Source organism: Lonchura striata, chromosome 12, assembly GCF_050655825.1.
Source record: "Lonchura striata isolate lonStrDom1 chromosome 12, ASM5065582v1, whole genome shotgun sequence".
NCBI lineage: Eukaryota > Metazoa > Chordata > Aves > Passeriformes > Estrildidae > Lonchura > Lonchura striata.
The window spans coordinates 6383325-6410362 of NC_140714.1; the positions used below are offsets into that span (position 1 = coordinate 6383325).

Sequence of the window (27038 nt, forward strand, 5' to 3'; positions counted from 1 at the left end):
GGTTTTATATCCTTAGCTCTTGTCATGAGGTAATTATCAGTCTTTTTCAAATTGATATTCCAGTGGGGAGTGAAGCCATCATGCAGAATTGGCTTTGCCTAGCCTTGGCATGGTGTTTCACAACACGTACAGATGAGCTTGCAAAGCCCCAACGCAGTGAGAAGTTATTTTTGTCCCTTTTAATCTGTTAGGCCCTGATCCTGATCTGTAGGGTTTCCTAAAGCCCATTGATTTCTCTAGAATTAGGTTCCTGGAGTCCTTTGAGAGCCTGGGTTTGGCCGGTCTTGTGTTATTAACCAGAAACAAACCCACTTTCTCTACCTCAGAGCACTCTAAGGATAAATGTGTTGAAGATTATCTGTGTTCTTATTTGGTGGCAGGGAAGGCCACTGAAATACCAAAAATAGATTTATAAAGGACAAAAATAACTTTCAGCCTGGAGGGTTTGCACAATCTGAGCTGTGCTGTGTGGCTTGGCTGAATCACTTCTCCAGGGAGGCTCGGGGCAGTCGGTGCCTCTTTGAGGGGAAGGGCAGGGAGATGAACTGGGCACAGGAGAGAGGGGAGAGCAGCTTCTGCTTGTGCTGAGGGTCAGCCTGCCAGCACCTGTGGGTAGTTCCTCACAAGTTTAGCACTTTTAAACAAGGGGCTCCTCACAAGCTGCTGCTCTGGGATCCTTTATTGGCCACTTGCTGGAAAGGCAGGTGGGAGAAGGAGATGCTAAGCTCTTCTGTATAAATCCCTTCCATCTCCCCCATGGAAGAAAAATTGCAGCCATTAAATGCATTTCTCTCCAAAACGTGTCTGTAGAAAGGCAGTTCTGTCTTGGTCAGTTCTTTTCTGGGTTTAATCAGTTGTTCCTGCTGACCACAGTGACAGAAATTTGCTTTTATTCCTGCAGTTGTGTGTGTGGCCAGGAAGAGTCAATCAGCATCTGTTCCTGCATGTGCATCATTAACAAGGCTGGGAGTTCATTTCTACTGGCAGATACGTTCTTCTTTGGGTTGAATTTCTACTCCTCCACCAAGACACTTCGAATGCTTGTCATGTTCTTGGGGTTTATAGGTGTCAAGTCACTTGCTGGAGAAGGGATGGACAGAATTTAAAATCCCAGAATAGGCTTCCTGAGTTTCAAGTTTCAGGAGAAAATTGTATTTATAACCTGAGTGTGTTTGGTTTATAACAGATTGGGCCTGTCTGAAATGTCCATATTTTATGTTGTTGCAACTATGAATTACCCCTTACCACAGGTACGTGGGTTTACAGTGCATAATGGATTGCACTACAATGTCCAAATACAATTTATTTTACTTCTGTTGGAGAAAAAATAAGGTATTTTTAGTTTGAGTGACCCCAGAAGTCAATAAGATAAGGAATTTCAGTGTACAGTGTCTTCTTGCACACAGGCTACACTTTATTTTTGTGAATGTGGATAAGGCTGTTTTTAGTACTGTGCTGCTGATAAGTTCTGCCTTGAGCTTGGCTGCTGATCAGGTTCCCTCTTCTGGAGTTAGACCAGGCTGTCTCTGTCTTTTCCCTTCTCCATTTGCTGTTAGCAGATCTGTGAAGTTTGTTCTGCCTTCCAGTTATCTGGCACCATAGGTGACAGATGCAGGAGAGCCAAAGCAGGCTCTCCAAATTACTCCGTGATGGGAGGGAAGAAGGTGACCTCCAAACACAGTGGGAGGGAAAAGGGGCTGTTTTTCCTAATTTGTTTCTTCTTTGGCAGAGGAAGGCTTTTTCCATGTAGGTGATGAGAGCAGCCTCTTCTTGCTGAATGAACGAAAATACCACTTTTTTAGCTCAATGGGAAGAGCAGCACCCTGCCTTCCTCCCACCCCAGCCTTCCCAAACCTCCCACAGCAGCGCTTGGCCTTGCAGCCTCCTGAGTCAGGAGCATCCCTAAAACCTTATTTACTGCAGTTCCTCCCACTGTGGTGACCACCAGTGGCTTGAGTCTGTATAAAATATAGTTGTAGCAACTATTATCATTACTCTGAGTGTACAGCTCCCACATTATCTGTCATTTTAAGAGATGCTGGCTATTGGAGATGAGGAGCAAATGGCTTGTGGTTTGATGAGATGTATTTTGGTGGCTCACCAGATTGTCACTGCCAAGCCAGTTGCAGAAATTACTGCTTTTCAAATGGGAGTTGTAGGTATTCTGAACTTGAAATGATGACTTCCAAATGACTTGCTAGGGGCTGGTTTTGGTGCACAATAACAGTATTACTGCCCAAGAACATTTTTTCTTTTAACGTGGAAGCAATTGAAGTGGCTGCAGCCCCATTAAGTCTTATTTTTAGATTACAATAAGCTAGACTCTGATTAATTTAGCAGCAGGGCATCAGTGAATATTAACAGCTTAACTTGAAGCCCTGGTAGATTGATAAAGAGCTAAACAGCCCCTGAGTCGTATATTAGCAGTCTGGCCATAGTATAATTGAGGCTCGTGTTGGGTAAGTGTCAGCATGGTTGATAGGCAGCACAACAGCAGAAGCTATTTGTCTTTTAAATGGGCACTTAAATTATTCAGCATAGTAGCTGATAGTCATCAGTACATCTGAGCCACAGCCCAGTTATTCTAGACTTGTGTGCACAAGCTCTAATTAGTTCATTACAGCACTGAGCTCTCCTTGGGCAAACTCACCTGTGTCTAGAAGCAGTTTCTCGGGGAGGGTCTCCAGCCCGTGATGAGACCCCTCTCCTGTGGCTCAAGCATTAGGGATGCATGAATAAACTGGGATGCAAATAGCTTGGGAGTCACAACCAAACCAACAGCTGGGCAAACATCTCATCTGAGCCACTCATGTTAGATGTAGTTTTACTTCCCCAGTCCACAAGAGAATATAAAAACTGCAATGCTAATCAGTAGCCTTATTTTTTTGTTTTCTTTAGGCTCCTGTGGTTACAGGAAATATGAGGAATTCCCCTGTGAATGTAATGTATCTGACTAGTTGTGTATGCTGTGGGATATGCTAGCCAAATAAGACTGAAAGCTTATGAACCATTAAATGTGCAAGAGGAGTTGGTAGCCACTCAGTTTCCCCTGATGCTTCTTGTTGAAGCATTAGCAATTCTGAGGTAATCACACAATGGACATAGCTCAAATTAATTAGCTAAATTGGTACCTAAAGGCAATAAGATTTCATGCCACTTAATATTTCAATGCAAACAAGACAGGCAGCTAAACGTATTTAAATATGATTGGCTCATCTTCTCGAGTGGAGTATCTTATCTTTTGTTTGGGCTAAATACAGCTCTCATTGTGCTCAATTTATTCTGCCATTAGTAGTGGCCTGACCTGCTATTAGCTCTGATAAAAAGTACAGTCATCCCCTTCACTGAAGACCGTCCTGTGGTAAGGATGTTGAAATGCAATTTAAAGGGGGAAGGAGGATACGCACACTTTGCTTTTGTACATAATTAAGCCATGGGAGACTTAATTACAGTTGGAGTTGATCAGCAGAGGGCTGCAGTGGTGGCTAGCAGGCTGTGATGCTGCTGGCCTGAGCACACACAGGCTGCCCAGCCCTCAGCAGTTGTTCAGGCTGTGAGAGGGCTCTGGGGGGAAGGAAGGTGCTGATTATTCCCGGTGTCCTGTGCCTGGGAAAACTCATGGAGTTTGTGCCTCTTGGCTTTCTTTTCTTCCCCCCTTTCTTGCCGCCCGCCCTCTCCCCCCACCCTCCCCGTGAAGCAGCCCTTCTGGCTTTGTTGTAAGTGTGGTTTGTAATCATTGTACACATCCCAGATGGTTCATGAAAACTCTTTGAGATGCCATCTGCCAGGCGTGTGTCCAGCCGGCAGCCTGTCATTCTGCTACAAGAAGAACGGAGGCGGCTTTTCCCTTCCCCCTGCCTCCCTGAATTGCAGTCGGTAGCACTTGCTCAGATGTGGAGCAGGAGAACAGCCGGAGCATCTGCAAGCAATCTCTGCTCCAGACAGCAACGTGGAAACTTGTTGGGTTTTTCGCCTTCTCCCGGATAAGATATCCCAGCCAGTGCAGCTTTTGTTTTCCCTGGGTTTGCTGCTGAGGACCAGCTGAGGTGACAAATGTTATCTCTGTGATGCAATGTTTCCCTTTTCCGCGGTGACTTTCCTAATGCTTTCTGCCTGTGTTGCAGGCAGCCGCGCTGATAGCAGGCACAGCTGCGGTTTTTTTTGACTTGAACATATTCAGGAAATTAAGAACACTCAGATGAAACAAATAGATCCATTAAAATGGCTCAGAGGAATTATGGCAGAGATATAATTGTCATGTCAAATAGGCAGCCAACGCTAGTAAACTGCTGCCTGCAATTTCACCGCTATAAAAATTCAGAAGGAAGGAGAAAATGATTAATAAATATGCTCTGTGGGAAGATAGAGATAAAGAGAAGAAGAGGCTTTAAAAGATAAGGTGAAAGCAATCCTGAAGTTCCCTGATCTTTGCATCTCATCAATGTGTTAGTAGTTATTGGGAAAACACAGTCCCAATCTTTGTCATTCGGCTCACATGGCTGGGGGTGACGTGTGACTGATTGATGAGCAGTGCTGCAGAGTCTAACTCTCACTTCCATTGTGTTCTGGGCATGGGACAGCTCCAGCATACCACTGGTCAGAGTTATTGGTGTGGCTTTTCATCCTTCTTGCTTCCCACTCCCAGACAGGTTTAAGGGAATGTGGCAGTGGCCACCAGGCACGATGCCCCTGGGAGGGTCCTGGCAGCCTCAGTGGGATGTCAGTGCTCAGGGAGGAGATGTGGCAGCTGGGCTGTGACCATGCTGGCTGCTGGCTGTGTCCTCCATGCTCCTGGTGTGCCAGGGAGGGACCTGGGGAAGCCTCTCTGCCTGCCTTGGGATGGAAGCACTGGGACTAGGGTGGAGAGGGACACATGGTGCAGCTCCAGCATTTCTCTGGACTTGATCTGTGAAAGAAAATTGTCTTCTGTTACAATATACCCAGTGTAACCTGTTGTGGCCTTACTATAAGGATTCAGAAATACAAAAAATGCAAGCTCGAGTCCTTTCCAACTGGGAAAGAGTAATTCTGGTAGCAGGGTAGAGATATCCATCACTATTTCCATCCCCTTCCTTACTTTTTCTCCTTCCTTCACCCATTCATAAAGCTCCAAGAGGAGGAATGATGGAAAAAAGCACAGGAATTTATAGACACTCTGAAGGCTGACAGTAAATAATAAAAAAGAAAGTTTCTATTTTGAAACAAGAAATGGAGGATGTTATAGAAGGATGTTAGAGAAAGTGGATGTCAATCAAGGAAATTAATCTAGTGATAGTCTTTCAAGGGTGTCACTCTGTCAAGACTGACCTCTTGAACAGTCTCTCAGATGAATAGGAGATAAGCAGACTTTCCGCTTTCCTGGCACTTGAGGAAAACATTTGCCAGATGCAGGCGTGGTAAATTTATTCTCTTTCAACTTCTGAAAACTGGAATCTTCCCAATTAGTTTTCAGAAGCTCAGCTTTATTCTTTCTTCTGTCCTTTTTAGAGGGTTTAAGAAATTGTATGCGCTGAGAAGACAATGCCCAGGGGCCAGAAGAGTCCCTCAGAAGTGAGAAATGATGCTTTGTTAAATGTTAGGTATAGTTTCCACATCCCTGGAGTTATTCCCAAGCCAACAGATTGGTTTCAGCCACAGCATTCAGACACCTCCAACTCTGTAACTCTGGTCTTTCTTCCAAATTTCAGTTTCCTGTACCATCTGCAAATCTGTCATTTATATTTACTCTCAGATGTACAGAATCCAGTCATGGAAAATACAGGCTATTGAACAGAAATGGATCCCTATCAATGAAGCTGTGCTCAGTGACCTAAAATGCAGCATCCCAAGTCACCTTAGGAAAAAACTCATGAAATGACTCATCTTACACTGTGCTTCAGAGTGCTGTAAATTGGCCAGAAGGGACAAGAGTTTCAGAGCTGGCAGAGTGGCAGTGATCAGAGCCAGTTCTCCATGGGCACTACAGAAATTGTCAAGTGCTGAAGAGAGAGACTAAGTGTGACTTATTGTTTAAAAGCATTCCTGAACTGGAACCAGCTTGTAGGTGAACTTCTGGGAGGAGAGTTGTCAGGCTGTCTCTTCAGTGAGCATGTGTGGATGGTGCATCAAAACCATCTCATGGTACCTTTTAATGCTGAATAAAAAATAATAGCATAAATAGAGATAAAACAGTAAGAAGAAACAAGGGAGAAATTATGTTTATGATGTGAGAGAACATTTGATGAGCTAGTGATACAGAAGTAATGGAACCTGGAAAATAATTGCCTTATCTGGTAATACAGATTGCAATTTTAGTGACATGAAAGTGTCTCTCTTTTATGAGAGACAATGCTAACAGCAGGAAAGTAATTGCTGGCATATTCCCAGTACCAAACTGTTCCAGATGTGTTTCTGGACACAGAGATGAGAGATTTCTTTGCCAGAGTCTTTCTGAGAACACAAGAAATGTCCCTCAGTTGTTTTGCTGTAATTGGTGCCACCAGTTCAACCTGAAATCTATGTCTTGTTTTCACATGGACTTCTAGTTTAAAATTCCTTTTGACCCTTGTAGCTCACAGAACTGTGTTTTCCAGATACTCTTGTATCTTTGTGAAAATGTGTTGCTGTTCCTTTTAACTTTTGGTAAGAAAACAACTCTACTAACATTCTGATTTTCCCTTTCAGGCACAACCCGCCCTCCAAGAGAAGGAGAAGTGCCTGGTGTGGACTATAACTTTCTGACTGTGGAGGAATTCCTGGAGTTGGAGCGAAGTGGGACCCTTCTGGAAGTAGGAACTTATGAAGGTATGCAGCAGTGAAAAAGCACTTCAGATACCCGTGGTGGGACAGCAGATGTGCATCACCCTCCCTCGAGTTAGGACCTTGACTTCCACCCCAGTGCTCTGCTTCCCTTTTCTCTGTAACCTGAACGAGGGAATTCCAGTTTTGCTGTGCTTTTACCTTCTGCCTTCAAGTTAACTGGCTGAAAAGATCAACATCAGTAGGCCAGGAAAATCCAATATATAATCCTGTAACATACTGGGGCAGTATGCATTTATCCTTTGTATCCACTAGGACTCGTCTCCTTGTTCAGCTTTTCTTTCCTCCTGCTCTTTTTCTTTCCTTCCATCTTCCCTAAATAAACTTCTCCATCACCCAATTGTGTGCTACTGTGCAGCTACATGATGCACTGCTTTTGGTTTCTTTTTCCTTATTCTTGGATAATTGCTTCTGACTTGGGTCGTTGTGTTGATCCTCTTTACAGCACAACTTTGCAAACAACAGTACTGAGACAGCCAAAAGGGACTGAAATGTCACCAGGGTGAGAGCAAAAAAAGCTCCAGAGAAATGCAAGGCAAATTGGCCATTTTTAGGTACACAATAGGATTTATGTAACTGAATCTGTAGAATCTGTAGTCTGTAGTTCCTTTAAATTGAAAAGTTCTTTTGGAGTGGGTTGGGTGTTTTCCCCTCAGGAGAACATTCAAATGTACCTCTTGACGAGACAATGAAAAGAAATACTTTGCAGGTTTGAAAGTCCTTCCAGTGTACTTCAGCTCAGTCATTTCATATTTCCATTTGAAAGAAGTTTAATGGTTCTTTCTGTAAATCTGAGAGATTGAAAAAGCCCCATCCTTGCAGCCTTATTCGAATTATTCTTTATAATAAGAAATATGGAATACATTTAAAAACACAATCTACACACAACTAGCCAAAAGTCTTTGAAAAGTAGTCATCAAGCATGAGCAGAAAAAAATGTGACATGTGGTTTTGGTGTTCAGGGTCTGAAGAAAGAGTCCTGAAATACTGTTTGTCTACTTCTTTAAAAACTCCTTTTTAAGGGCACCTTTAAACCTTATGCTTATTCCCAGCTGCAGACCTGGTTTGCATGAAGATGCTAAATGTATAATTTGGTTTCACTCTTCCACTTCTCTGAGCTGATTAGCTCCATCAGCACCAATGCTAACGTTCCAGCAGCAGCTCTTCTCCAAAATGAGCTTTTTCCTCTCTGTGTTTCTAATTATAACACCAAATTAGTTTTCTTTGTCGTGGTGCTTGAAATAGATCAGCTGAAAGGCCTCGCCATTGCTTCCTGATCTATTTGTTCTAGTGACCTTTCCACTTGGAAAGGCAAAATGGGCAAGTGTCTGTAAGCTGGCTCCTGGGACATGCTGGGAATTAGTTCTCAGGAAATGCTGAATCCATCTGGGACAGTTATAACACGGTCATTTCATTGCTTATGTGATTATATGCAGCAGCAGCTGAACTGTTTAGCTTTAGTGGCTTGCTCTTTTCAGTTGCTGGAGATGAGGTTGATTTCTCGTAAGTCTAATCTGTATTTCATTTCTGTGGGTGATAGAAGTGCCTGAACTTTAAAGGAATAATTTGTCAGAAGTGCTGAGAAGCTTCTTTCCCCATTGACATCAGTGATGCTGGTGCATTGTGGTTCTGGAGTGCTGGCCCATGGAAGGAAAAATCAATAAGAATAAAGCAAATAATGATGATGCACGTGTGCACATATGCATCAAGACATGTTACTATATGATTTTAATGTGAAATAAATAGAGTTCATTTTTCACTTACGGCTTAAAGAAATTATTTTGCTGCCTTCTGAGATTTCTTTAATGGCTTTGTTGTACTTTTTTTTTGGAAATCTTATTTTACAACTGTATCGATCAAGACAGTGTTGATCTTGATTAGATCTTGGAAGATGGGGTGATTCAGACTTGATGCTGCAATCGCAAGCAATTTTGTCTACAAAAAAATCTGCCAAAAACCCAAACCACAAAGCAAGTTAGACTTTTAATGGCCAATCTCTGTTATTGTCCAGCTTTGCAGTCTTTAATATATTTTAATTATCACTTGTTTTTTGCTGCATTTTGCTGCCATTTTTTTAAATAAGTGTTCCACCATGATAAATTTGACTGTAGTTTTGATCAGTGATGGCTTATTCTAAACCAGAGAAATAAAACCCAACACAAGGAAATAGTCTTTTACCTGCTGTGCTGAGTAGAAAAATCAGAACAATTGAAGAGATGGGGTTGCTTGTGATTAAATGCTCTCGAGTGATTTAGAGGTGAAGGAAGAGGAATGCTATGAAAAGGACAGTAGGGATGAGGAATGGGGAAGTTTTTGTGTGCCAGCCACAAGCTCATGTGGCTCAAGCAGGCTGGTGTTTTGGGATCATGTGGTCCCAAGGACCCTTCTGGCCTTGTAAGCATCAGCAGGTGGTGATGGAGAAGAGGGACATAAAGTCACCTGGATACTGTCACTGGGAAAAATCTCACAGAAGAAGAGGTAACAAAAACATTTAATAACAGTTACTGAAGAGAAGTTCTGGGGAGAAAGATTAGAAAACAGGGAGGCATCAGAAGAGGGGTATCACACAGGACTTTGATGCTGGTACAGATCCTATTGATTTGGCAGGAATAAAGAACAAGCAGAAGGGAACAGTTGGAAACCATAAAAAAAGTAGGAGTGGATCAGGTTTTCAAAGAACACCCTGGGTTTTGAAAGTGCTCTAATTGCAAAAAGAGAAAGTGTAAGCTGAACAGGAGAAAAGAGGTGTTGCCGACCTACAGGGCTTCGTAATGCCATTATTATTTCTTCTGGTGCACTACAAATAGGTTCTTCTGGGCAGCTTTTGATTCAATCCCAGGGAAGGCAGAGCAGGCATGGCAGCTGCTGCTCTGGTCACCTCTCATCTCCCTGGTGTGCTCTGCACCCAAAAGACTTCAAAAAAAGTTATCAGGTGGGAGGGAGCATTGGCAAGCCTTAATTCCTGGGGTTTTCAGTTTGGGTTTTAACATCCTGATTTTTCACCATAAATGCCAGAAACAACTTCTTTCCTCCCCTGATGAAAGCTACATGTTGGCCACATGAATACAGCAACTGGAGCTGGAGGACCTGCCCAAAGCTGTGATGCTGCCTCACTATTGGTGATTTTGCCCCACATGTGTTGCTGCACACAACCCTTTCAAGCCAGTTAGAAATTCCCATTGACAATACTCATTAGGAAGGAAAATTCTTTTTAGGCTGCACATCGTCTAGGCCTTCTGGTGGATAGGAAATCATTGTAATTGTAGTCTCAGGCACTTATTGACTGCTCCTTCAGGGCAGAAAATACTGATGGATGCATGGAAGTAATTGTGTAGGTTACTAATTATTTAGCAATTACTTCTGCATTTGAATTGCAGGCTCTCACAGGCACCCCAAGGGAGGGCTGTTTTGAGCACAGCCACCACTTCCAGATTTTATTCCCCTTTTTCCCTCGGCTGCTGAGTGGCCCTGGGCAGATCAGGTGGCTGCTCTGTACTTCAGGTTACTGGCCTGAAGAATATTTAAACAACACTTAGTTCTCTCCTCATTAATATTTCAGCAGATAGCCTGTGCCTGCAGCTATCTGCTGTTTGAAATAGGAGGGGGGATTGTTCTGCAGATGGGAGCTGGGCAGAGGCACACAGGGGCATGGGCATGGTGGCTGGATTTTGAATGGGGATGGCTGTATCACCAGGGTTTGGTGAGGCTGTGTGAATGGATGCCTGCCCAGCACTTAGTGATCCTCAAAAGAAAAAGTGCTGCACTTTATAACATGTGAAGGGTTATTACATTATAGAGTATTATTGTCAAGGCATCATCTTTCATTCCCAGGACAAGTGTTATGTGATTGCCAAGAGAAGTAATAAGTAATCTGCATTACTCTCATGACTTAGATGTAATGGGGTGACTTGCTAACATTTTCAAAGTATATAAAACTAGATACTGTAGACAGGGTCTCCAATTGTGGTACTTAATGATTGTAATAAATTACATTAATAGTGCAGTTTGAATTTCAGCCGAAGTAGAGAGGTGTATTCAGCAACATGCTTCAAATCAAGATGCCTTAGCCTAATTTATCTGATGTGCTGCCTCTCCTTGGGCTTCTCTGCAGCAGCCACACTACCTCAGCTGCTATAGCAAAATAGGTGGATTTTTTTTTGCTGGTGCCTTCACAGCCCATGGGTGTCACCAACTCAGTCCCATCTGGAAATGGGAGCTGTGACAGGCAGAGCACAAGGGGAAGATGGGGGAGGAAGGCTGGCAGATGCTGGGGATGCCCGTGCAGGTGAACAACACGTTCTGTTTAATCAGATCAGACCTGCTGATTTTTGTCTCCAGACTAGAGATTGTCTCAATAAATCATAATGGCTTCTTTAGCACCATTGTAATGTGTCACACTGAATATCCACATACTAATATCTGTGCACTGCAGAATGATTCCTCTTCTAATTTTGGCTCTTAATACTTTGCATGCTTTTTTTTTTCTTGTTTTATAAACCACTGGTAGAGAAAAAAAGGCAACACCTTGTTGTGTATATGCACAATTATCAGTGCTAAATAAGCATGAGTGCTGCTGTACTGAAGTGTCATCTGATAACAATGCTTCATTCTGCAAACAGCTGAAGTGGTACCTGAGTAACTCTTGTTCTCTAAAAGCAAATATTCAAATATCTGATAGGAGTTTAGAGTGGCTTTGAATTTCCTGCATCATTTCTGGCTGGATTCTGCCTCTCTATGCACTTTCAGTAACAAGTTTCTCAATGTGAGCTCTATCAGAAATGGTTCATTACCAGTGATGAGTTTTAAAACACAGACCTCAGGGAAAAGATTCCCAAACACCTCTAGCAAAAAAGGAGAGATGGTGAATTAGTTGCTTTCTTCCTAAGTTAGAGTTCAGGTTATTTCAGGCATCATTTACTGTGTAGCCATATTTTGTTGTGTTGGAGGCTGTTCCTAGCAGTCCAGGCACATTTTGGCATTGTTTTTTTTTGGTACAGGATGTTCCTGGGGCTCTCCAGCAGTGGCTGCTTCTTGCTGGTGTCACCCAGCTCCTCTGCAGAGGCAGCCTGGCCTCCCAGACTGCAGCATTTCCCTGCCTACAGAGCTCACTGCCTCTGCCTTCCAGAGAGGGGAGGTGCTAATGGGACACATCCTCATGGTGGGACTATGTATATAAATATTTAACTATTTGCAGGAAGAGTTTCATATTGCAATGGCTTGACAGGGTTTTTTCTTTATTCCTGCAGTCCTATGCTAGGTAGGGTGTTTCCAGCTGCTTCTCCTGCTTTCTGCATACACCATACACAAGTACATGTTTATTTATGTTCCCTATGATTTTTTTTAATCTATTTGAATGTGGATATAGCAGTTGATATAACACAGCTGGTCTCATGGAACACCCTGAGCCTCCCCAGCCCCCTCCTGGTCCATGCTAACAAGGTTGTACTGTTTGTTTATTACTTTTAGTATCATTGCTTTGGCTTAGGATTTTTCCATGCCTTAAATGTGCTTGGATGCACTTGTACGTGAGTGCTAAGAATAGCATGTGGCAAGACCTAGTGATAACACAGCAAAAATCAGAATAATTTAGAGGGATTTGTTCTGTGTGCGACTTTCTCCCATGCTGCCACTGCCTTTAGGACACTAATTGGGGTATATATTAAATTTCAGACCTATTTGAAATGTGCAGTTTGTAACAGTTTGACTTATTCAACAAGAAACCCAAACCAATCTTTCAGGTAACCTCATCATTGAGAACTACAAACATTGACAGAGAATCTCCTATTTCAAGCAAATGGATCTATTGTAGGTTAATTTCTCTGAGCTCTCCTTCATTCCTGTTTTCCTTCCGATCCAGATGCTGTATCCGCAGCCTCCTCCTGGTTGCCTGGATACTCTGAATTTCCTCAAGGCAATTGCTAATCAATGTGCAGTTGCAGCTAGGTGAATCCTGCAGACAGCAGCCAGATCTGTCATCTAGATGTGGAAATCTGTAGCAGAATGTGATCTGGGAGGAGAGCAGACAAAACACCATGGCAGGAGCTCTGCTCCCAGGAACCAATTCATCCTGTGCTAATCAGACACAAGCACTCCTGCTGGATTAGATGAGCAGAACCTCTTCTGCTAAAATTAAGGGTCAATTGTTTTGGTTCTTTTGCCGTGCAGAGAAGAGGAGCTGAGTCTCAGAAAATAAAACAATTACATTAATAATTGCATTTCAAGTCTTTGTGTCAAGGCCTTGCATAATTTTGCTGCTTATCTCCACGTGTCTTTCCCAAAATACCCATTTTCACCACGACAGAAAGCCATGAAGTGCTTTTTGAAACATGAGCTATTAATGGAGTCCTTGTTAGCACAGAGTGGTCTCTTTGAAGATGAGATGCACTTCTCATGGACACAGGGCCCTCTGTGCTGCACTGAGGCTTTTGAGTGCTTGGGATTTTTATAATTGCAAAATTGGACTTCACACATAGGCATCAGTAAATTCAGGAAAAATTGGTAAATTCTTCTTGGTTCTTCGCTGAGACACAATTGCACTCTCAGTCCCAGGTATAAACATCTTTCCACCAGAAAGGAGAATAGCTGCTGCAGAGCAAACACCTACAGGTTAAAGTAACTCAAATATGTGGTTTGGGAGCACATCTTCAATTGCTGTAATTGCACCATTAGAATTAATGCTCAAACTCATGTTGGACTTTGCAGTTAGCTACTCTGCCTTCTTGCACCTCTCCATGTCAGCTCCCTGTCCCCACCCCAGCAGCCTCCATGGTTTCCTCTTCCCTCTCTGCTTTAGTGTCCATTCCACTTTTGAACCTGTTTGATTGTCCCTCTCTTCTTCTGCATTTCAACCATTTCTTGTGCATTCAGCCCATTCCAGGAGCAGCATCTTGGCTGCATGGAGTCCTTTCAGCCCAAATGGAACTGAATTCAATATTTTGATATTTTACTTAACTAGTTGGTGTATTTTTATGAATTGTATTTTAAATTCCAGGTCACATAAACAATTTACTGCCCACCAGGGAAATACTTAACAAGAATGCTTTGTTATTTGAAATACAAGACAAATTTTCCAAAAGCAATGCTCTCAAGTCAAGAGAACTTTCTTTTTGAGTTTTAGAAAATTTGGTTTAATTCAGGACAGGGTGGAAGCTGCTGTAGATTGCTTTCATTGATTGTGATCACTGCTTGAATTGGCAGAGCAGGAAGTGTTATGATGATGAGAACTCGTCTTATTGTTGTGATAAGCTGTTACCAAAGTCTAATTACTGGGTGTGATGCTAAAATGTGTAAGCTGCCGACACTTAAAGATAAGGAGATGAAAAGAAACGAACTCATTCCAAATAGCTCTTCTGTTTGGTTTTTTTCATTATTATTGTTATTTTTGTGCACTCTCCTGAGTGGTGCTTTACAGTGCATGGATTAAGTCATGGATTTGGCTGCAGATGCTGCCATCAGACTTCAGCTGTGGTTAAGTAAGTTTTAAGCACCAAGGAACTGAATAAAATAACAGTTAGTGAAAAGTGCTGACGAGGGATTCAGTTAATGGTGTGTGCATCTGTGGGGTGAATGGGCTGTTATTAGCTATTAATTCAGGTGCTGTAGGCATGATCCAAGTGTGATTGAGAAGAGGGTAAGGGGTAGTTCCCAGTTCCCATAGGAATTGGACATGGGAAGGTGCCATTCCTGCCACGCTGGCTGCTTCAGAGACGGCGTTTCCACAGAAAAGTAGAATTTCCTGCAGTCTTGTCCTGGAAATCTCCAGTGTCTGGGGGACAGAGACATCCTGTTGAGGTCAGAACCCTTAGAAGTTTTGCAGAGCTTCACCTGAGCTCAGCACCCCAGGGAGTCCTGCCCTAACTGCTGTGCTGACTTCAGAAAACGTTTTGGGATCCTCTGGGATGACAGATGCTTGTGTATGCACATGTAACATGCTGTTAATAATTAGAGCTGATTGGATATTCAGTACAAATTACACTGGCTATGAAGTTAGCCCCTTCTTTGGGCTTACAAGTGGCTCACAAAACACTGTTAAAGCCTATTTTTAAATGTATGTTTTTTCATAAACATTGATAGATTTAATTTGAAGGAATAATGTCAAGTCTGAGTGTTGTAAAACTCTTGCTGGGCTGTTCACTATCAGTTGTTAATGGAGCATGTTTGGATTTCTGAGTCACAGCATAAATATTTTCTGTTTCCAATTCTGAGGATGAAACATGAGGTTTGATGATTATTTTTACCAGTCCCCCCTAATAATGTGTGTGTTCCCACACCCAGGCCCACATATCATGTCTTCAAAAATATCTGCTTAGAGAAGATAAATAGGGCTGACTGCATCCAGCAAACATGAGGGAAAGATAGCATTTCCATTTTCTCTCATTTTCCATGTCACCTGGAAGCTGGGTTGGAGCATTCTTTTAATGATTTAACAAGCTGGGTTATTTCCCCAACCTGTTTGTCCTTGTATGAATCTGAAGGCAGAGCTCTGATTTTTTCGAATATTGATTCAGGTTTAATCTGCCTCCTGTGGTGAAAAAAGAAAAGTTCAGCCCCAGTGGCTACATTTCCTATAAACCCCATGCATGAAGAGCCATGCTCAGTTTCAAATTCATATTTGCTCTTTTTATATGCTCATTTATATTTACAGGGATCCTCTAAGACAGCACACTGTCTTGGTAGAGAGCAATTAATCACTAATGTTAGTGCCAGCAATCATGGCTGGTTTGAAAAAGAACTAATGATTTTGGTGCAAGAAAACCTGAAATACTTTAGAGAAGCCTGTTTTTCTGTTGAGGAACAGCTCTCTGTGGACTGGTAGGGACTCCAGCTTTGCTGTTGCTAGAGGAACTGAAGAGGAACAAAATTCAAAGATACATTTCTCCATAATTGGAGGAGGGATGGTGCCATCTGTGCTTTCCTCCTGTCCAGGGGAAATAAAACCCACACTATCAACATCTATATATCCTCTTCATCCTCTTTGTTGCATCCATCCTAAGGAATTTAACCAGTTCAAACAGACCTGAAATAACTTTTGCATAAAATAGTGATGTGCAGTGCTATAAATAAAAGTCATTTTCATGTGCATGGCACACACATGGCTCTCTCTGCTTAGCAGTTAATATCCTTAGAAAACTTTTTCCCCTGGAAAACCAAACAAAGCAACAAATAAAACCCCCAAAAAACCGAAAAAAACAACCAAAACACAACCCACAAAATTCCAGAGTAGTGTCATTCTTCACGGGAAGTGCCAAAGAGGATAGATGGAAACAGGGTTAATGATCCTTTTTTTTTTTTGCCTGCCTACGTTTGTATTTTCCCTTTGCACTCCCTCTCCCCCATCCCTCCTCTTTTTGTAGAAAACAGTTCTGCAGTATGTAGAGCATGAGAATTATTTCTCTAGCAGAAACTGCAACCTGCTTGCGGAGCCTCCGTACCCATTAGAGGCTCTTTCCAGAAGAAGTAATTTCCTTCTGCCCATAAATTATGCATCAATGTACATTTAAGATTCTGAAATGATGAACAGAAGATGAAAGCCTTGCTGCTCCCACGGAGCTGGAGCCCTGTTGGTGTGTGCAGGCTGGAGCACACCTTGCTCAGACAAAGCTGCACGTGTCGCTGTCCTGCTGCGCCAGCACCGAGGTGGGAGCTGCTCTGCCTGCTTGGCCTCAGCTCTGTGAGGAAGAGGTTTTCACCTCCCAGGAGGCAGTGGGGGGAATGATTGCTGGTGTTTCCTGAACATCTTCCCATTTGGACTCTGCCAGTGCAAGTCAGGGTGATTCCAGCTCCTGGTGATCCTCCTTGCAGGAGGAGCTGCTCCATCATCCTGCCGGGCTCACAGGTGAGGCTGGCTGGTGTCGCTGTCGAGGTAGGACAGGAATGAAGAGACTCTGACCAAAAGTCTGTGAGAGTAAGACTCTGATTTATTCAAAATACACTGCTATTTTATACAGAGCTTCGTGAGGACCAACTCCATTGGTTCTGAAGTGAAAACAAGTCACACCATTGGTGCAAAGTGCTTGACCCACAGTGATAGAATTTGACTATAAACAATGTGAAAAACAAGAGAGATAAAGAATTATTTACATTATTCTCCAGCTCTTTCCCAGGCTTTTGCCTGGCTAGAAACTCTCAGTTTCTTTCTTGGACTGAATCTGAGTCCCACAGGCTGGCCTCTTCCTGGTTCCTCCCTTGTTAAGAAAGGGATTGTGTTTTTCCTTTTACAGTCAGTGGGAGTTTCACCAGACTGCCACAACTCCTCAAATATGGTGGAAAGTTGTGGGTCTCACAAGTTGCTGTGGAGAATTTCTGGGCAAATCAAGCACTGCTGTGGTGTAGAGGTGAAGTGAAACAGGGCCAGTGAAATACCTCTGTGCTGTTCTGGCATGAATGAACATGCACTTAATTCTGTGTCTCTTCCATGGACACTTAAAATGGCAGGGAGGCAGCCCAAGCACTTTGCAATTTCCATCACAGCTGGTGATGGATTCCAAACATGTATTGGTGTGATATGGTGCAGCTGTGCCCCTTCAAGTTTATCTTGAAGGTCTGGTTCATCACTTCTACCCAAGTCGACCCAACTGCTGAATTTCCTCTTTGAACAAAGCAGTGCCATGTGGTATCTTTCCTTTTCTCTCCTTTAACTAAGTTTTCTTTCAGTGAGAAAATAGTGTTTGCTTTCCAATGCAACATCCTCCCTAAAAGAACCTGTGTACTAAAGCAGGCCATCGAGCCTTTCATCACTTCTCTTGGTGATAGCAGTCATGAATTTTTTATTTTCTGCAGGGCTCACTCCAGATCTGCCACAGCATTGTGTGGGTGCACACATGTAAAAAGGCTACTCATTGAAATTCAGATGTAAGGAGATGAAGTTTTGCTATTCACCATGACTGCCTTCTGTTTTAGCCCATGTACGCTCAGTGCACCTAAACAATACAACCATTGCTTCTCCTTTTAGATTTGACAAGAATAACTAAAAAGGCAAGAAATATTTCTGTGTCTGCTGTAGACATTAAGTATGCACCCCCAAAACTGGGAACGGCACGTGTTAGCTTCTTTATATACTTATCTGTGGGGAGGGACCGAAATTTTAGTGGAACTGTAAAGAAAGTGAAATAGAAAACTTACTGCTATAAACTGTTCTCTTTTGAAGATGCAAATGTGTCTCTATTGCCTAGGTAACTATTATGGAACGCCGAAGCCTCCAAGCCAGCCCCTCAGTGGGAAAGTGACTTCCACCAATGCTTTGCAAAATCTGCAGCCTGGCTCCAAGCAGTCGACTCCAAAGCGAACCAAGTCTTACAATGATATGCAAAATGCTGGCATAGTGCATACAGAGAATGAGGAAGAGGATGATGTACCTGAAATGAGCAGTAGCTTCACAGGTAAAGCAAAAATACTGCTGTCCTTCAGTTAGAATATGTGGGGAAGGCTTTTGGAGGGTATTTTGAAGAGTGGGTGTTGTTTTTAGTGTGTTTTCTGCAGAGCTGTCAGTGTCAAATTGAACTGGATGACACCCGAATGGCAGATGTCCAGGTGTGAACAACCACATGCACAGCTGTGTCTTTCCAAAAAGGCCTGTGGGATTAAATTGATTGAGATAAAAATGCAGTAAAGTTCAAATCCATTAGTTGCAGAAAGGTCAGGGAAGAGTTGAGCTATGGTTGACAGTTTCAAACAGTATGAAATGACTCAACCAGGTTTACATTAGAGATTAATTATTGCTCCTTCCTAAATATTTTGCTGCCCTTTATCCTTCCTTGGATCTAGAGCTGCCCATCACATAGAGTTACTGTCCTGGGTCCTCTTCTCCAGGGTACCTCCCAGCACATGCAGTGCTGCTTGCTGCAGGAATGAGATCCAGAGATAGATGCAAGTTCTGTGTTTCATTAAGATCTTGTGTCCTGCTGAACACAGATCTTGTTCTCACCATAGCTACCATCAAGCCTTGGCTGAAAGATCACTGGAAACCTTTGCAATCTCAAGTCAAGAGCTGTGCAGGTAGATTCAGAGTGAAACACTATTGGAGGTCCATTGAGTTTCCACAGAAATCAACTGGAAGTTTGTGAAGCTCTTAGGGGAAGAGCTCTTCCCCATGTCCCCAGGCCCAGAATTTGTTAATGTTTAGAGCATTGTTACCTCAGCTCAGTTTCAAGCACTGAATTCATCTTCTGGGCTCCTTTTGAGGCAGGTAATGAGCAAGTGCTATCCACACCTTCAAGCCTTTCCCAGCTGCTTGCCCTGGGAGCTCACCATAACTGGCACCCAGTCTTTGTTCCCTGATCACTTTCTATCACCATAAAAATTTTCCTTCCCAGCCTCTGAGGAGTCAGAAGATCTGTCCTGCCAGTTCCCACCTGCCAATGTCCTGGCTCTAACATCTGTTTAGAGCTTTAAAAGGATTTAGGCTGAGATTTAGTTTTGGTCCTGTGCGGGCCAAACTATTAAATGGCTTTTGAGGGTTGTACTCTCTTTGGCTGTTACCTACTCTATTTCCAACTCAGATTGCTTCTAGCCAGCCTAATTTCTCCCAGGTTGGAATTTTTGTCTCTGCTTAGCAGCTCATTGACAAACTGAGGGTGGTTTCTCACATGTTGTGACATGGCAGCAGCCTCATTGTCATGAGATCTGATTTTTGGAAGAAGCTGGTGGGAGATCTGTTATTTGATTTTCTTGCTGCCCATCTCAGTTTGTTGCCCCTGAAGTAGCTTGAGCATCATTTCTCTTCCCTGTTTTCCTTTGCAAGATGAAAGATGGAAGATGCAGATCATTTGTCACAATGCTATCACACCCTGGCCCCTTGCCTTCATTAAATGAGCACAGAATCAAGAAAAGAGTTATTTCTCATATAGCAAACTGATTCCTTATGCTTATTTCACATGAAAGTGTGCTAGCCATATTAAAATGCTCCTACTTCCCTAGGAGACCTCTTGGTAACTTGTGTTTTCCAGATTTTGGCATGTTTGTACTCTCAGTTTTTAGCTGGTGATGATTTTTTCACGCTTCTTTATGTTGTTATCTTCTACCTAAAAATATCAAACTCCAGGAGGGCTGAAAAGCAAGCACTGAGGGTACTGATACAGTCTAGATGTTTTTCTTCCTATTCCTTCCAGTGTTCTTCTCTTTTGGTAATGGCAGCACACAGATTAGAATAATGAAGGAGTTATTTCCAGGGCTGTGGGCTGTGAAATGAGGATGTCCATGGTTTCTGGTGTGGAGAGCAGGGAGGGTTCTGTCTGTGAAGCCCTTTCAGCCCCACTCCATGTGGACTTGGCAGAAGGTGACACTGATCTCTCTGGTTTTTTGCTCAGTGCATTGTCTGTGCTTGTACTGATGTTCTCAGGGGATGTAGAAGTGGTGCCATAAATTTTCAACACCTTCAAGAGCCAAGCAGAGAAAGTCCCTTTGGTGGACACAGGGTTTATTTTAGAATTTGTCCATTGTTGCCAAAACCTCTCTGTGGAGGAGTGAGGGCACAGACCTGTTTATTGGGGAGTATTTACTGTGATTAGTGATGGGAGGAGATGTGCAGCATTGTTTCGTGGATACAGCTCAATACTGCATGGGTACAAGCATCAGAAATATTTCTTTAGAGGGAGAAGGGCCAGATGCAGCAAAAAATACTCCTGACTTTGACTGGAAAGATACTGTGATGAGCCTTGGAATAAACCTCCTCAAACAGCAAGAATGGGCACTAGTGAGCAGCAACATGTGGACACATGGTACAGTCCTGACATTCATTTTAATTTTTAATTTAAAATAACACACTGCACTGAAGACATTCACCATTAGCTTGTTGACTTTGAGCTTCTGGCAACATTTTGCAGTTGTAAAATCTCTTTTGATCATTCTTCAAACAAGATATTATATCCTTCTAATCCTGTCCCACAGTTGGCACTGCAGGGGTGAACCTGTAAGCCTGCTTGAAAAAAAACTCCTTTACACCAGTGAGCCCTGGCCTCAGACAGCTTGGAGGAGTTTGGTACCTCAGCAGGGCCTGTTGGAGCTGATCACAGCTCCTGGCTTGTTTGGCAAGGGCCTGGCTAGCAGAGTGTGTGTGTCGCTGTCGAGGCAGGACAGGAATGAGAAGACTCTGACTCAGAAGGCTGCTGAGGGTAAAACTCTGATTTATTCAAAATACACTGCTCTTTTATACAGAGCTCCGCAAGGACCAAACCCATTGGTTCTGAAGTGAAAACAACCCACACCATTGGTGCAGAGTGCTTGACACACAGTGATAGAACTTGACTATAAACAATGTGAAAAACAAGAGAGATAAAGAATTATTTACATTCTTTCCCAGCTCTTTCCCAGGCTTTTGCCTGGCTAGAAACTCTCAGTTTCTTTCTTTGACTGAATCTGAGTCCCACATGTGTGGGCAAGGAGAGCTTGCCCCTGCTGCCTCCGTCTGCTGGGGCTCTGCCCTCGCTTCACCTGCTGCCGTGTCTCGCCAATGAAAAGGCAGGGAGAGGAAAGCTGGCAGGATAAACCTGGAGGAGCAAGGCAGGGAAGGAAAGGACTGATCCTCACCTGTGTCTTTGTGTGTCTGTTCTGCAGCAGAGTCTGGTGACCAGGACGAGCACAACGCGCATATCGTGAGAGAGGCAGCCCCACCGTCCACGATTGAGAGGCACACCCACGTCCCCACCACGGAACCATCTCAGAACCTCCCCCAATACCTACCTCCTTCTGCCGAGGATAACCTAGGTCCTCTGCCGGAAAACTGGGAGATGGCCTACACGGAGAACGGAGAAGTCTATTTTATAGAGTAAAGCACATTTTTGTTGTTCTAATTCCATCTCTCTCCCTCTCTTTGGGCATAAAGTAAACCTCCATGGATGTGTTTTGTGTGTATTAAATATTTAGTGTATACAGTTAGGTTGCAGAGCTGTTATTTCTTTACTGCTTCTGAAGAGGGTTTGCATTTCCTGATTGGATCAACATCCAAATTACTCCTGAGTTCCAAGGCAGCAGGAATCGCTTGTTTTATGAGGGTAGTTACAAAAGCAGCAGACACTTATAAAATACAGGCCAGTTGTTTTCATGGGTGGAATGAAAGCTCCTAATAGGAAGGGCTGAGACTTCATTTCTGTGCCTGTGTCTGTGCATAATGCAGCAGAGGGGATTCCTGCAGTCCTGTGCAGCAGAGACAGAGATGGACTTTTTGTGTTGTCCCCTTGTCACAGAAAAGGGGCCAAATGTGTTAATGTTCTCCAGTGGCTTGCAAAAGGTACAGCTCAGTGCAGGGTAGGCACAGCAAGTTTGGAGCACCAGTACCTCAAGCTCTGCAATCTTTGCATAAGAGCTGATTGCTGTCAGTAGTTTTATGATGATATTGATTTTTTTCATGCCATAAATAATAGTCTCAAATTATACTTGTCTAAATTTATTGAGGTAGGAGTAACTTATAAAATAAGAGCTGTTAGTGTAAGAGATGTCTTGCACAGAGTTTAACTAGACATTAGCACTCAATTAGCCTTTGAAACTCAAACCCTTAGCTGCCAAGTAGAAGAGGGGTTGAGGAATTGATTTTGGATTTGATGGTCTGTTTAATGCACTTGTGGAAACCCTACCAGAAGCCAATGCCCAGCTACTGCAGAAGAACTTCCTCTGTTAATTAGCCCTGTCTCCTGCAGAGTTACGCTGGGTCAGGGCTGTGAGGGCAGCAGTTCTGCCTCATCGTCAGGAGAGGAGACTTTTGGACAGGGCCAGGGGAAGGTTCAAGACCAGCTTTTCTCTTGGCTGCAGTGGCAAGGGAACACACGAGAGAAGATTGCCAGAAGATCTGAGGAGCTGGGATGACTGAGGGCACCGTGGCAGCCCTTTTTCAGCTGGGAGAGGGCTGATCTAAAAAAGGCCATTTTCCAGGGCATTCCCAATTACCTGAAGAGGCTCCAACAGTCCCTGAGTGTAAGACAAGGTCAAAAAGGCAGAATGCAAATTCTCATCAGATGAAACCAAGATGAGTACATTACCCTGAGCACGGCTTTCTCCCCTCACTGTGTCCTCAGGGTGCCTCGTTATTTACTCTGCCCTTAGTATATAGAACTGCCTAATAGCCCATTCAGCCTGCCATTTTCCTCCTTGGAGGAGGACAGATGATGAGTAATAAATGCTGCCCAAGCAGTCAGTTCTCTTTTTGACCCCACAGGAGCCCCTGTTGTCCTTCCTTACAGGTGCTTCCATCGAGGCTTCTGCTGCCGCCACTGATTTCCCCAAACCCACCCCCCTGGCTGCTGTGTCTGTGTTCTCTGAACAATGCAGGGCTGTAGCACCTCTAAATAACTTGTCAAGAGAATCATGTATGTGTTGGGAAAGCACAGCCTGTAACATGGGCCTGTGTGATGGCAAGCTCTGATGGCAGCACCCGCTCCCTCCCTGCAGGGAGGTTTGAGGATACTTTCACATGGGGCTGGTTTTGTGCATGAGCCTGTTGCTGTGGGTGCAGCACTGCATGACTGCAGTTCTGTTAATTCTAACAACACCCTGAGCCTAGAAACCATTTAGTTTGATTTGTATCAGATTAAGAAAGTGAACTAATGAGCAGTGTGGACCCAAGCTGGCTCAGATGTCTGTTCCAGCATCTGTGGTGCTTCGGGTATCAAGTCAGGGTGCTGAAGGGAGCAGCATGAGCTTCTTGCACAGAACCAGTGCAGGTCCAGTGAGACCAAGGCTGTATGTCAGATAACCAATCCTGATGTATCTGGAACAATTTGGTTTTGAGGTATTTCTCTGGTGCTTTAATCGGGATTTTCGTTACACAGCATATCCCAGACCCCTGTTATCTGTGCATGTTACAGGTCTAACACAATCCTTTCCACCTGAGACTGTGATCTGAAAGGTGTTTAGCTAAATTTTCTGTTTGCCTCAGCAAACTACACTGTTGTGAGTCTTTGCTTAGTGAGTACAAAATTGCAAAAAACATGCAAATATTCTGTTGCTCTCCTCCCACCACCCTCCTTCTCAGCTAGACTGCAGACTTGCTTATAAATAAGGTGGCATACCCCCTCTGCTTTATTTTTGTTAATTTGCCTGACTTGCTGAATTTCTGCCATTCAGTTTTTAGGTGCCAATTAATTGCTCTGAAGCACACATAAGGATTAAACACATTTGCTCATCCTGCCTTGGGAGAGCTGGGTAGTAGGATGTGTAAAACAAGGACCTTTTATTTACTCACTCAGATCCTGGGAGCAGGGTTGGCCGCTTTTCTTCCAGTACAATACGAGTTTGCTGGTTGGTTGTTAGCTCCTCAGGGATCGTGGCCCTCATTACAGAGCCCTCATGAGACTGTTGGGAGGCTAAAATTCAGTTTGTAAACCTCTTTGAGACCTTGAAGGCAAAGTAAATAGCATTACTACAGTATTGAAACTTAAAAGTTTAGAGGCTAAGCTAGATAAGTGATACCTCAGGGACTGGAGGGATATCTTAGCAGGTTGTGTCTAAGATGACACCAGGTTGTAGAAGAGGCATTATATTACCAGATTCTCTGCTTAAGCAAATGAAATTATGGGAGAAAATAACTTCTAGAAAAATGTATTTTAAGCCTGTTTACTATGCAACCTTCACCACTGGGATTGGCATCATGAGGCCGTCAGGGGACTTGTGGAAAGGAAGAGTTGAAAGTAAAGTTATTCAACTTCCATCAAAGGCTTAGACAGAACATTTTTATTTGTGTAATTATAAAGTTTTCAGTCAGAACCATTTTCAACTAATGCTTGGGTCAACTCTAGACATGTCAAAGGTCCTTTGTAGGTACAAAGCTTGCTGCATAATTTAGTGAGGAAGGGAAAATTCTGCCTTTCGCTCAGAGACAGCTCTTGGAATTAAAAACAAGCCACCAAAGACAAAAATTTGGAAATTAATATTACAATATTGCAGCATTCACATGCCTCTTTCCAGTCAGGAGTGCTGATTTGCATATTTTCACTTGTTACCTTTGTGTTTTCAATGCCAAAGTTCTTGTGATTTGGTCGACTAGTTTGCACAACATCAAATTGTAGAGTGGTTTCTTTGAATCAAAAGTATGCCTTCAGGTCTATTGAATAATAAAGAGGATATATACTTTTATGTCATGGATACTTCAACTCTGCTTTATTAACAAAGGTCATATTTCCATTTTTGGCTTCCAGCCATAACACAAAAACAACATCTTGGCTAGATCCACGGTGCCTGAACAAACAGCAGAAGCCTCTAGAAGAATGTGAAGATGATGGTAAGAGACTAAAAATAGTGACATAATACTGTGTTTGGTCCATTCCTAGGTGACTTTTTTCCTTTTGTTTTTCTTTTTCTAATAGCTAGTAATCAGAAAGACTTCTAAAAATTTAAAAAATATTTATTAGTAAGTACAAAGAGACAATATCCATTATGTTGTAAAATTGCTGTGAACGTAAAACAGCCATTGAGGTGCCAGATCATTTAATAAAAATCAAGGAGGTGCTACAAGTAAGAGGCCTCTGTTTTTGCAAAGGCATTTGAAAAGTCACTGATGCTGAACAAGGCTCAAAGCTGTCTGACATGTTGGCTTCTTGGATCTCTGTGTGGGAGGGAGTGACTGAGTCTCTGCGTGCTCCGCTGTGTTCCGCTCCAGCCGCCTGCTTCACATGGATTGAGAGAGTCTTGTTGTTATTTCCTTGTTTGAGCAGAAATAACTCAATTGCTTCACTTGTATTGTTAAATGCTGACAGTCTGTGCAGTGTTGTGATTGCTGGAACAAGTTCCATTTGGAAGTGTAGATTTCTGACACTGAAAATTTGCACTGAGATTTGGTATTCCTTGAGATGTTGGAAATGCAAGCCACTGTCCAATTTAGAGCAGCCAAATGCAGGACTGTTAAAGGAGGTCTCTTCCCAGCCTCCTTTACAAGATGTTGGAAGAAAAAGCAAATTATGAAAATAAATGTTTGGGAAAACCTGTAAGGGAATTTTGGTCTATTGATCAGGAAAGGTGATGGTATTGAAATACATAATCTTGGCTAATACAGTGCTGTCATAGTAGACACTTCTTAAAAATGGAAGGGTTTCCTTCATCAGTGTTGGTGCTGTCCTTGTAAAATCAGTTTTCAAAATATGATGAACCTCCTACTGGTGCCAGTCATCTTAGTAAAAATCACAATTTTATTTCAGAAAAGAGTCAGCTCAATCCCTTTTCACTGTTAGGTTCAACTCTGGCCTCCAGAACATGTACTAGTGTAGTAGTCAACCTCTCCTATTTTCACTTGTGAGATTTTGCAGGGTGTGAGAATTTACCTCTGCACACTAGGCTGCTGTGATGAAGCAGGTCACCACCTTCCTAGAGCACAGTGCAGGATACCCTAAAACCACAGGGGTGTGCCAGGTGAGGAGCAGCCAGCACCACAAGGCTACAGAGGGTGACTGAGCTCCTCTGTTACACAGTTTGAAGTCTCCTCACAGAAGGGAAAGTCTTTCTCTTGTCCTCTTAGCAATTATAAAGCAAACATTGGGATAATTAGTTTAATTTGGAATAGAAACATACAGCTGGTATTATTGTATTTCATTGAGTTCATAATTTTGGAGAGCAGTGGCATCTTTGTTTATCAGCTCCTTTAAAATCAGCTAATTTCATCTTCCCACACACTCCTTCACTTCATTCACCAAGTTGCTCATTAATAGATATTTTTAACATTCAGTAGTTAAACCAGTTGCTTCATATATAGTTGCTTTGCTTGGCTGCTCTAATCTTGCTTAGCACATAAGAATAATTATGTTTCAAAACACAGAGAGGAGAGGTTAGTTTTGCTTTGCCATAGAAGCTTGATGTTTTTTGGCAAGGGTCACTGTTTTGTGTCATTCCATAAAAGTCAGTGGGATGACTCCTCTGTTTTGTTTGGGGTATGTGTGTGCATGTGAGTTGCCAGGCTCATCCCACCCTCTTTATAGATTTTATAAATGTTAGATATTATTTCAGATTTGTTTGGGCGCAGTTGCCTTGTGCTTTTGTTGCATCAGGATGTGTGTCCCTAAGAAATTTTTTACTTGTTTCCCGTTGTTTAGGCTATCAAAGGAAATTGCAATTTGTATTTCACACTAATGGTCCCAAACAACTGCTTTGATAGAATATTTTGCAAAGAGGTCATGGAAGTGGTTTTTTGGGTGTCCAGGTGTTGCAACCCTGCATCTTCTGGTTGCTTCTGTCATTCATTTATGTGCCTTAAACTTTGCTGAATCGGGTCCAAGATTGTTTTTACCATCTTTGTTCTGGTTTTGTCACCATCTTTCATTTTCAGA

General features: G+C 42.9%; 1 protein-coding gene across 28 annotated transcripts in view; it reads left to right on the plus strand.

Annotated features, from left to right (window-relative positions):
• Window positions 1-27038, plus strand: part of MAGI1 (membrane associated guanylate kinase, WW and PDZ domain containing 1) — a 332520-nt gene that overhangs the window by 239281 nt on the left and 66201 nt on the right. For all 28 annotated transcript variants that reach the window (XM_021551135.3, XM_021551044.3, XM_021551090.3 and 25 more), the window contains 4 exons: window positions 6664-6783; window positions 17970-18176; window positions 21349-21559; window positions 24921-25003. In XM_021551135.3, the coding sequence (XP_021406810.2) occupies window positions 6664-6783; window positions 17970-18176; window positions 21349-21559; window positions 24921-25003 (621 nt within the window). The remainder of the gene's footprint in view (window positions 1-6663; window positions 6784-17969; window positions 18177-21348; window positions 21560-24920; window positions 25004-27038) is intronic.